We start from the raw sequence: 12,149 nt of genomic DNA, 5'->3' as shown, positions 1-12,149 counted from the left end.
AACAACTTCATTTCTCAGTAGTTTCTGATTTTCTTTCTATTTTGTATCAATTCACTCTGGTTATGCTGTCTAGCACCGATAAAGTAGTATTCAGGGGAAAAAATAATCTGACTACTTATTAGTTTTTTCCTATCAAGATTCCTCACATTGCAAAGGATGTACAATAAGAATAAGCTTTCTGACAGCTCTGCTTAAACTATCACTGAATCAGATCAGTTGTTCTTGTAGGAGCAACTTTGAAATGCAAGTTTTAAGTAAAGGTACAACACTAGAGTTGAAAGTCAACCACTGCAGAACCTTGAATGATAAAGTAGCTAAGTAAGTTGTCTCCGTTTCTTCTTAAGTAAAACATCTTCATAGTGCAAGCTAAATGGATGGGACTTGTGTTCTGTTGGCTTTCCACGGAATGGCATCAGAATTTGTCTTCTTCTAAATTGTTTTGTAGGCAAGCTGAACCATGCTGTATAAACCAAGAAACAGAATGTGATGATAGGAGATCACAGAGGAGGCGAGAAGAGAGAGCTACATACAAAGAAAGAGAAGCTTATGATCAGTCATCGTGGCATCATCACAGTGCATCACAAAGGGACTGGAAATGGGAAAGGGATGATTATATTAATTCTAGACAGGGCCAATTTTCACACTCCCAGAGGAACGCTAATATAAGTAGGCATCCAGGTGGCCCAAGGGGACGCTCTGGGTGGCACCAAAATGTTTCAGGAAGCTCTTCAAGTTGGCATAACTATGGGAATTCTGGAATTGTTTGGCATCCAAATGGGCAAGGAGGAGGAACATCAAATTGGCATCACAGTGCCAGAGGGAGAAATTCTACTTGGCACACAGAAGGAACTGGTAATTTTTCTAGCTGGAAATGTAGAAGTTATGGAGGAAACTGGCAGTCTAGTTCTCATGGCGCAAACAGCTGGAATTTTGGAAGCTCTGGAGATACATATTTATTAGAGCCACCTAAATATAATAAGGAAAGATATACGTGGCAGTGGCAGGAGAAAGACGTGACTGATGTTCTTCCATACAGAGATCGAAACAATAGGAGTGACTCACTTGGTTTTACTAGTGATAAACTTACTTCTGAGGGGGCATTGGATTTTGGTACTTCCAGGCAACCAGAAAGCAAAGCTCCAAGAAACAGTGGAAAAAGTGGGAGCCCTTCAAGAGATAAAATACATCGCTGGACTCCCTACCCATCCCAAAAATCTACAGAGCAGCAATCGTGGTTTGAAGATGTTTCTAAAGCTACAGAGAAAATGGATTCTATATTTTTGCCTCTTACTGAATCATCAGTAAAAGGAAAAACTTGTGAAGCCGCTGCTAGCATCCCAAAAGTTAAAAAATGGGAAGTATCTTCCCGTTCTAATGTAACACTAGATTACCCTGGTTCCAGTGATGAAAAGCCTGACAAAGATGATGGCAGAAGTAGTAGGATGCCATCACTGAAATCCCCTCTTCTAAATATCATGGACGTTAAGTTGTCTTCCCAGAAGCTGGATACAAAAAGTCTGTTCAAAAATGTCAAGTCTCTGTTATTCTCACCTAGTATCAAAGAACAGAACCATTTGAAAGCACTGAATCTGGAAGCTAACAATTTACCTTCTTTGTCGTCAGAGCAACATGATGCATCTGCTGGCGACTTACAAGGCAACAGCAAAGACACACTTAGCAGTAATCTTGGTGAGCATGTTGATAATTTAGGTGAAGCAGAACAAAAACCCAAAGATGTTCAGTCTAACCATTCCTTACAAAATGCTCCCTTAAACTCTTGCAAGAATACAAGTGACCAGAATATGGGAGAAACGGGGAAAGCATCACCAAAGAATGAGTTCAGGCTACATTCATTAGAAGATGTGAGTGACGATGAGTTAACAGGAAGAGAGAAAGTAGAAGAAAAACAGAGTCCTTCTGTTAGTTCTTGTTTACTCTGCGACACTCCAGAAGGTCAACTTGCTGCCTCTGAAAAGGATGTTGATGAAAAGCCATCTGCTTCAAGCATTGCATCTGCTGATCTGAAAGATTCTGCATTTCAGATGGAATCCACAGATTCTCCATCAAACAGACAGGAGCTCTTGCACGTGGGTTTGAAAACCTCCTCACAGGAAGGAGAAGTGAATGAAGAGCATGTCAAGTCAGGTGGTCGCTTTGAAGTGGAAGGTTTTGAAAATCATTCAGATCATGAGCTGCAGAAAGGAGGAAGTCAATCACTAGGCCTCCTTCCTGATTTAAGTAAACTTGGCCTCCCGGCCTCTCTGCAAAGAGACCTGACACGGCATATTAGTTTGAAGAGCAAAGTGGGAATACACCTTCCGGAGCCCAATCTCAATAACGCACGGCGCATTCGGAATGTCAGTGGTCATCGGAGAAGTGAAACTGAGAAAGAGTCGGGGCTTAAACCCACCCTCAGGCAGATCCTTAGTGCTTCCCGGCGAAACGTGAACTGGGATCAAGTCATCCAGCAGGTATCAAAGAAGAAACAGGAACTTGGCAAAGGTTTACCAAGGTTGGTAGCTTTTAAGTGTAACTGTGTGTGTGTGTGTGTGTGTGTGTGTGTGTGTTTAAGGGATTGGGTTGTTTTCACCTCATCTTAAGTGAATCTCAGAATGCTAAAAAGAAGACTTTATAATGAAGCGTTTTGATACAGCCATCTCTTAGCATGACAAGTACTTGGAATTGTTTTGATTGCTTCTGTGGCAGTTGGTCTACAAATAAGTGACAAGAGTTTGCTGCTCAGAACAGATTCTGATCAGCTCGCAATAACTGCTTAATACCTGAATATATATGACATGTGTAGGAACGCATTTGTATTTTAGGTTCTAGTAAATGGAAGTGTGTAAAACATAATGAGAATGTGAACAGCACTGTTGCAATTGCTTCATGTACTCAGGACTACAAGAAATGCTTGCATTGTTGCAGACAGAATAATTGTTCACTTTTCAGATATGAATCTGTTTTTATCTGATAAGCAGTTTGTATTTGTGTTTAGAGCGACTGTAAAATATCTCATTCTTTAAGCCTCTTAGAGGGACTGAAGGTTTTACAGACTCTTGAAAATGTGTAATCTTTGCTTGTTCCAAACTGGATTACAGGTAGTTCTGAAAATGATTAGTTTTGCTTCCGTTTGAAGTTTTGCTTTATAAGACTCTGAGAAGCAAAGACAACAGCTTTAACGTCACTTGAGTGCTGAACAGATCTTCTGGATGATATTCAAGCTTTTAGAGTTAGTTAATATTTCTTTGTGTTTTTGGAAATTGTCCTGTCATTTCTTAGCAACAAAACGTGTTTTTGTGATATATAGTATACAGTTGCTACATGAGATGGAAACTACAGAATACCAGTTTAATGAGTTGCTGATCGTTTCAAACAGTAATATGCAACTCGGAATGGGGGAATCTTATTTATTTTTTTAATTAGATTTAAATGGTTTGTTACATGTGTTGTTTATTTATTTATTTATTTTTCCTTGTTAAAGGTTTGGTATAGAAATGGTGCCTCTTATTCAAAATGATCAAGAGTCTCTAGAACTTGTTGAAGAATCTGATTTGTCTACTCTGGAAGGATTCCAGTGGGAAGGGATTTCCTTAGCAGCGCCTGGGTCAGCCAGAAAACGTAGCTTTTCTGAAAGCAGTGTCATTGCAGACAGACACCCTTCTGCTTACAGCTTTTTTAGTGAACAACCCAAAGCAAAAGAATGTGAGGAAAGGCAAGTAGTTGCAGCCAGACGCTTACATGATATAACATCTGGATATGAGGCAAGTGTTGACATACGAGCTGACTTGAAACAGGAGACCTCTTCTCTTTCTTTGTCACCGTTTGAATCTGAAAGAACTGAGACCACTGGAAGGAAACACAGCCTACAGGCTACTTCTGAGCTCACTGGCTTCATAAAAGCAGAGCAAGACAGTCCAGATAAGAGAGCACCTCTTCTTGAAAAACCGAATGTGTTAGAAGTATCAGAAGAAAATCCTCTGGCTTCAAGTGATGTACTTCTTGCAGTGTCTAACAACATAGATGCAGCTACAGACAGCAGCTACACTTCTGGTACTGAGCAAAATGACAGCCAAGGAATTGGCAAGAAACGAAGAGCAACGGGAGTAAGTGTACAATATTGTGAAGTTTTGGTGTGCTAAAAACATTATTTTCCAGTCAGTGGTTACAACCAGTTTAGAATGGTCTCTGTACGGATGACTTTCTCTATTTTTTATTGCCTCGTACTTTAATAGGTTTATTTTGCTTATTTGACTTAATTATATTTTAAAATATTTTCCGTTTCTGCTTTTATAGTGGAAGATTTTTGGTTAGACCTCTTTTTATTAGTAGGGAATACAAATGCTCTTCAGTTTTGATTTAGTGGCACACATACTATGCTAGTAAATAAACTGTTAAAATGTTCCCATGAAAGTAGTGTTGCAGTGAGGATCTGGGTGTTCTGAAACTGAAATGAAAACTAAACTGTATTGGACATCTAATTTTGTAGACGTTTCAGGTTTTATGGTCAAACAAGGAAAGACAATCCTCTTTACAAAACCAAATGCCTAAAATAAGGTAGAAGAAGATTGGAGATGGTATCCTGTCTCTAAGCCAGAAATTTATCTATCTGAATTTGTTTAATTGCCTTGTCTTAGTCATAACACAAAGTAAAAAAGAAGCTTCTGATCAAATTAATCAGAATGGATTTGTTAAGTGTAGGAAGTGAGAATTATAATTTCTCACTAATTTCATCCTTCACATTGCCAACTAAATCTATGAAGTAGAAAAGCTGAACCAAGTGTGGCTTTGAGCATCTAAGCATGTCTATTTAATAACATCTAATGTCTAATATCTAATTCTCACTTTTAAAAAGAGAGAGAAGAGCAAGTTACATAAGAATGTGCAAAATTATACATATTCTTTTCTGTGGTTAGGAAAGTGATGCTTCCTGAGATAATGGTGGATGTTTGCCTTGTTGATTTAGGTGAAATTGCTATTGCATCTTTTGTTAATAAAGGATCTTACTTGTAGGAAGGATCCTCTCCTGAAATCCCCAGTCTGGAAAGAAAGAATAAAAGAAGAAAAATCAAAGGTAAAAAAGGTGAGTGACTATTATGTATGTTTGTGTGTGTCTATAACAGAGATTGTAAATACCTAGTAGTACCGTGACTTGGCTGTAGTGGCTTAGTGTTATGTTGGTGTGCTCAGGGTCATAGGGATGGACTCTTGTCATGTCTGTAAGTCCTATAAAATTAAAGCTATAGCAATTGGATACATTTGGGTCTTTCCGTTCTTGTTTGGAATCTTGGCTTCCAGGTGACTAGTGAAATTCAGTGCGTGGAAGGATTTTATTTTTTTTTTCATGTCATTTTGTTCTAGCGCCATATTATTGTAGTAAATCTATTGGAAGAAATTAACTTGGAAAAAGCTGATGAGTACACAAATTGAAACTCGATTGACTTGGAAGATCTTTGTGAAACTGGGTCACTTTCTTTTCAGTGCTGGTAAAGCTATGATTTTTATTTTTTAAAGCTACTGCAGTCAAAGTTGACATCATTTAAAGAGGAAATTATTAACTTTGTTCTTCTGTGCAATATGCGATTGTTCCTGTGTGTAGATGCTCTATTTCAGTCTCTTGTACAGCTACTAATGCTTTACGTGTGTTTATACGTTAGGAAGTGATAATATTTATTGAGGTATCACTTGTCATGTATTTTAATGTGTTGGCAAGTACCGTTATATGCTAACCTATGTGGACTTTTTTCCAGAACGTTCTCAAGTAGACCAGTTGTTGGCTGTTTCACTGAGAGAAGAAGAATTGAGCAAGTCCTTGCATAATGTGGACAATAATCTCTTGCAAGCTAGAGCCGCCCTGCAGGCTGCATATGTTGAGATTCAGCGGCTCCTGGTGTTAAAGCAACAGGTAACAGTAGGCTTTTGAGACTGACAGGACTAGAAGTTGGCAATCTGAGAAACTACCAATAGTAGAAGTGATTTAAAACTCCTGTTTTGCAGATAACCATGGAAATGAGTGCTCTGAGAAGCCAAAGAATCCAGGTCTTGCAAGGGCTACAAGGTAGGAGATGCTGTGAAACAATAGTGGTGAAATACTGACTCATTCTTTTAACTCAGTGTCTTGTAAAAATTGCACTCATAAAAAGTGGAACTAAATTTTAGGCTTTGCGCAGTGAGGTCTTTATTGTTCAGATGTGATACACTGGCTTTGTTAGCACTGCATCAACTGGCTTTCTTGCAAATTTTTCTCTTCCTTCCCTATCTGCCAGAAATGAACTTTTGACACCACTGACTTTTCTTGCAAGAATCTGTAAAAGTATGCACATATTTCTGTTCATTTGTTGCTTTGTTTTTTCTCTCCTCTTTTATCATTAGAGTCGTATGGACCTTCAGAACTGTCAGAGCAACTCCCAGTTAGTGTCTCAACTGAGAGAAGAAACAGCAAATCTCTGGTGTCAGCTGATTTGCTTCCTACAGGCTCTTTCTTGCCCCTTTTGGACACTTTGTCTCCTGTACCTTCATTGGGACCTTCTGTTCACGTAAACACATTAACACCATTCCATTCTGGCATCACGTTCACCACTCCTCCAGATTCCTCAGTACAAATTAAACAAGAACCTGTGTCTCCAGAAGCCTCAGAAGAAAATGTGAATTCTGTACTCCAGAGCTCTCTTTGTGCTTCACGAACAGAAGTGGTAGCACAGAAAGAAGGTATGTGTGGCTCTTCTTTGTTTTAAGAGATAGCTTGATGAAAATGCAAGATGTTCTTTTTTTCTGTGGACCAAGCATGTTGGGTATCAAACCTGCAGGCTGTTGTGCAGGGGTGAACTCCCATTGAGCCGCTGAGGCACTTTAGGCTTGTTTTGATTAATAATGGTCTTCTGTAGTAATGATGACTGCAATTAAAGGAACACACAACAATGGGTAACAGCATCTAAAGCCAGCACTGTAGGATACACCAGAGGTTTTTTCTATGAAGTTCTAAAAAATACCCACATTTTACTGTAAATTTGCAGCTCAGAACTGTCGTAAGCATTAATTTTAATTTATCTCATCTTCTGTGCTAGAAGTCTTATCACTAGTTTCACCACTCAGTTTCTGTATTCCCATTTGTCCACTGCATGCACAAGTAGTAGCAAAGCAATCTCAACTGAATCACATAAGCTTTGTTATCTCTAACAGAGATGAATCTGCCGGGGATCTGCTCTATATTTTGAGAAATAATAAAAAGTAAGCTTTGTACAGTTTTTTGTTTTGCTTTTTACAATGGGATATACAAATCATAAAAGCATAGAGGAACTCATTGATGCATCATCTAGATAAATCCAAAATACAGATTTTATTTGATTCAAATAATGTACAAGGGTGTTAAGAGTTTCATTATCATACTTAACTTCTTCTAAAATTATAACTAGGGAACAGACAGTAAACTATAAACGGAAGTACTTTTGTATAGGAAGAAGCAGAAGCAGCCTTGCCCTCTGCTACCCTACCCCACCCTACTAAGCCCTGCCCTCCCTCTTGGAAACAGGACAAAATGAGAGGAACAAAAAAACATCAATTGTTTTGAGAGCCAAGCGATGAAGCAGCCAAAGCCATCTGTCACAGATGAGTGTATATAACTGACCTGAAACATCTGGAGATTTTACCATTTTGCTTAGAAGAAAAGTCAGAAAGACAATATTGATTTTATTACTTAAGCCTAATAATTTCCACATTACATAAAGTCTTCACAACACAAACGTCTCAAAAAAAAAAAAAATTGGGAAAAAAACAAACACTGAAGATCACTCTGTGAGAGTTAAAATGTTGCTGCTTATTCTTCAAATTTATACATCCCTAAAGAATTCAAAAGCTTTTTCTTACCTGAATGGCCAAGCCAAGAATTCTCCTTGTGCTTTCCAAAGACTAGGAAGAAAAGAATGCTGTGATTGTACTAACAGCATATATCAGTCCTCGAAAAAGTTATTTACCAGTTCATTGCAATAAAGCAACTAGTTCACATACTGGCAGGATGACAAACTCTTCCAATATTCAGCTATAACACAGAAAGAGAGAGATTTCTCTCCTCTTTTATCATTAGAGTCGTATGGACCTTCAGAACTGTCAGAGCAACTCCCAGTTAGTGTCTCAACTGAGAGAAGAACAGCAAATCTCTCTGGTGTCAGCTGATTTGCTTCCTACAGGCTCTTTCTTGCCCCTTTTGGACACTTTGTCTCCTGTACCTTCACTGGGACCTTCTGTTCACGTAAACACATTAACACCATTCCATTCTGGCATCACGTTCACCACTCCTCCAGATTCCTCAGTTACAAATTAAACGAGAACCTGTGTCTCCGGAAGCCTCAGAAGAAATGTGAATACTGTACTCCAGAGCTCTCTTTGTGCTTCACGAACAGAAGTGGTAGCACAGAAAGAAGGTATGTGTGGCTCTTCTTTGTTTTAAGAGATAGCTTGATGAAAATGCAAGATGTTCTTTTTTTCTGTGGACCAAGCATGTTGGGTATCAAACCTGCAGGCTGTTGTGCAGGGGTGAACTCCCATTGAGCCGCTGAGGCACTTTAGGCTTGTTTTGATTAATAATGGTCTTCTGTAGTAATGATGACTGCAATTAAAGGAACACACAACAATGGGTAACAGCATCTAAAGCCAGCACTGTAGGATACACCAGAGGTTTTTTTCTATGAAGTTCTAAAAAATACCCACATTTTACTGTAAATTTGCAGCTCAAACTGTCGTAAGCATTAATTTTAATTTATCTCATCTTCTGTGCTAGAAGTCTTATCACTAGTTTCACCACTCAGTTTCTGTATTCCCATTTGTCCACTGCATGCACAAGTAGTAGCAAAACAATCTCAACTGAATCATGTAAGCTTTGTTATCTCTAACAGAGGTGACCATGCCAGGGATCTGCTCTTTATTTTCAGAAATAATTAAAAGTAAGCTTTGAACAGTTGTTTATTTTTGCTTTTTACAATGGGATATACAAATCATAAAAGCATAGAGGAACTCATTGATGCATCATCTAGATAAATCCAAAATACAGATTTTATTTGATTCAAATAATGTACAAGGGTGTTAAGAGTTTCATTATCATACTTAACTTCTTCTAAAATTATAACTAGGGAACAGACAGTAAACTATAAACGGAAGTACTTTTGTATAGGAAGAAGCAGAAGCAGCCTTGCCCTCTGCTACCCTACCCCACCCTACTAAGCCCTGCCCTCCCTCTTGGAAACAGGACAAAATGAGAGGAACAAAAAAACATCAATTGTTTTGAGAGCCAAGCGATGAAGCAGCCAAAGCCATCTGTCACAGATGAGTGTATATAACTGACCTGAAACATCTGGAGATTTTACCATTTTGCTTAGAAGAAAAGTCAGAAAGACAATATTGATTTTATTACTTAAGCCTAATAATTTCCACATTACATAAAGTCTTCACAACACAAACGTCTCAAAAAAAAAAAAAATTGGGAAAAAAACAAACACTGAAGATCACTCTGTGAGAGTTAAAATGTTGCTGCTTATTCTTCAAATTTATACATCCCTAAAGAATTCAAAAGCTTTTTCTTACCTGAATGGCCAAGCCAAGAATTCTCCTTGTGCTTTCCAAAGACTAGGAAGAAAAGAATGCTGTGATTGTACTAACAGCATATATCAGTCCTCGAAAAAGTTATTTACCAGTTCATTGCAATAAAGCAACTAGTTCACATACTGGCAGGATGACAAACTCTTCCAATATTCAGCTATAACACAGGCATAGCATACTAGGATATTCTATTTCTTTAAAGTACTCCCCCCAGTGACTATTAAACTCCTGCTTTTCCAGAATTCACTAGTTCTTCACTTGTCCCAAGTGAAAGTTGCAAGTAAAAATAACATTTACCTTTCTTTTATAAAACTCATTAGAAAGGAATTAGATGCGTGAAATAGTGACATGATTAGGAAAGGCATTCAACCTGACCTTTCTCAGTCATCAGGACTGGGTGGTGAGCACTCAGTCAAGTAGGTGGCTTTACAATTGAGAAGTTTAAAATTCCTTGTTACTTTCAGGAATAGCCTCAGCTCCAGTACTTACCAGTAGAGTGACTTGGAACATTCTGCTATACTCCTGCAGAACCATCACTGTAGACTGCCTTTAAAGGATACTATAATCTTGACAGATTAAATTTAAAGGATACTATAATCTTAACTGCTCTAACCCCACACAGCTTCTTAAAATACTTACCTCATGGTAAGGTTGGCCTGGTTGGCCCTCAGCTGAATTTCCTCAGGTGATAGTTCAGCCATGATGAGGAGCTCTCACTTGTAAGTACTCAGGTTAAAGAGAATCTTCACACTGTAATAAGATAAACCAAATTAAATATTAGAACCTTTCAAGTATTCATACTGTGCAAGTCAAAACATCATTTTGCAAAGCACAACACATATGCAGAAGGCACTAAGAATTGCTCTGCTGATATGCCTGTGCTTCTCTTCTGATGCTCCTGTTAGGACACCTGGAGTATTTTGCCTGTTGTGATGAAACAAAACAGTCTTCAATGATAGTTCACATTTCCAATTTACACTTGCTATGGTAACTGACCTGTGGGTGGAAGCCAAAACCACTCATTACACTTTGAGGTAAATGTTCTGACTATCTTTTAGCTGTACCTTTTATCTGTGCTACTTCCCAGTCGTTTCTCATCAGTTTTTGAGTTCTTACATCACTGAGAATAGCACCTTTGGTTTCCCTAGACTTTACAGCAAGCTTATCTCACTTCTCAGCCATTGCCATGTGAGCTACGGTAAAGAAGATAGCATCACTCTTCTAAGAAAGTATATTCTGTACAACAGTTTGATTACAGCTTCTGTTTCAAGCTGAATAACCAAACCTATTGCATTAAAGGACTCAAAAGCTATAATTATATTTATTTGAGTTGGTCAGTTGTGCTTTTAAATATTACTGAGTAATATTTACTCAGTTTTTGTGTGTTTTCTTTTTTCAACAGGATCAGTTTAACACATTCCTGTGGAACACCGCTTTTAGCCCACCAGTCATATAGGAAAACCTGGCACCCACCAACACTGTACAATTAAATTTGAGACGAAAAGCTAATTTTCTTGAAGTAACGGGCCTTGAACCTTCTCTACAAAGCTGGAAGATAACAGCTAAACTATCACTTAAAACCACTCCCATATACAAAGTCTTCAGGTTGGAGAAGGCTGAGAAAGATGGTAAAGGAGATTCTATAGAACAGTTTAAAATCTCCAATAAAATATTTTTTGTAAAGGAAGCAGTGATTTGTCAGTCTTTTACATTACAAGCCTTTTTCACAGGCTTATAAATAATACATGTCTAAGGCAACAAAAGCTATAACAGGCTATTTACACAGTATTTGAACTTGCTTTTCTTTAGTACCAGCTGTAAAGAAAGCAAAAGGCTTATTGGCTCCATGGGGAGAAAGTACTTCCATGTAAAACAAGTCACAGTATATGAATATGCCATGCTTTCCGAAGCACTCTAAAGCCTTAAGAATTTCCAGTCCTGCAGATCTCTGAATTTAAACCAATTGCAGGTGATCAGAAGGCCTATAAAAATGCTTGTTGAGATGCAATTACAGTCTGCACCCAGAAAGAAAAGTTGTGTTATAGTAGCATTCAGCATAAGACTGCATTTTAAAAACATAAAGCTAATTAATGATTTCTCCTATTCCTCCAAAATAACATCTTGAAATAAATGAAAACTTTCATACAAATATTACCATATTACTAATGTTCAACAAGTTGTAATATAAAGAACGCTATGGACAAGGCATAGAGATCATTAAGGCTGGAAAAGATTGCTAAGATCACCCAGCCCAACCCCATCGTGCCCTCTAAGCCACGTCCTCAGTGCCACATCTACCATTTATCTTCTCCGAAGACCTCCAGGTTCAGTAACGCCACCTTATCCTTATGCAGCCCTGTGCCTATGCCCCACCGTTCCTTCTGACAGGAAACACTTCCCAATACGCAGCTCACTTCCGCAGTACACCCAACATGGCGGCGCACCGTCAGTTTGCGCACGCGTCAAGATGGCGCCGCTTTCCTCCACTCAGCGCCGGGACTGTATTTCCCAGCATGCACTGCGGTGGCCGCCTCGCCTCCCCGTGCTCCCCGACTCTTCGTTGT

The 12,149-nt window shown here is 38.6% G+C and overlaps 2 protein-coding genes and 1 long non-coding RNA gene across 3 annotated transcripts in view; 2 read left to right on the top strand and 1 right to left on the bottom strand.

Moving 5' to 3' along the window:
* LOC107314750 (zinc finger protein 106-like) overlaps positions 1-12,149 on the top strand; it is a 51,578-nt gene that overhangs the window by 4,668 nt on the left and 34,761 nt on the right. The window lies entirely within an intron of this gene.
* On the top strand, positions 360-11,272 carry LOC107314723 (zinc finger protein 106-like). Its single transcript, XM_032444901.1, has 7 exons — positions 360-2,512; positions 3,482-4,103; positions 5,011-5,080; positions 5,748-5,902; positions 5,995-6,055; positions 6,370-6,705; positions 10,988-11,272. The coding sequence occupies exons 1-7, from the start codon at positions 375-377 to the stop codon at positions 10,996-10,998; spliced, it is 3,393 nt and encodes a 1,130-aa protein (XP_032300792.1). The 5' UTR covers positions 360-374; the 3' UTR covers positions 10,999-11,272.
* LOC116653481 lies at positions 7,311-8,036 on the bottom strand. The gene is made up of 2 exons (XR_004307373.1): positions 7,861-8,036; positions 7,311-7,650 (listed from the first exon to the last, which is right to left on the bottom strand). It is a non-coding gene; the product is annotated as an uncharacterized LOC116653481 (long non-coding RNA).

The sequence above is a fragment of the Coturnix japonica genome, chromosome 5 (genome assembly GCF_001577835.2).
Source record: "Coturnix japonica isolate 7356 chromosome 5, Coturnix japonica 2.1, whole genome shotgun sequence".
Classification (NCBI taxonomy): Eukaryota; Metazoa; Chordata; class Aves; order Galliformes; family Phasianidae; genus Coturnix; species Coturnix japonica.
This window is presented reverse-complemented; position numbering and strand designations above follow the sequence as displayed.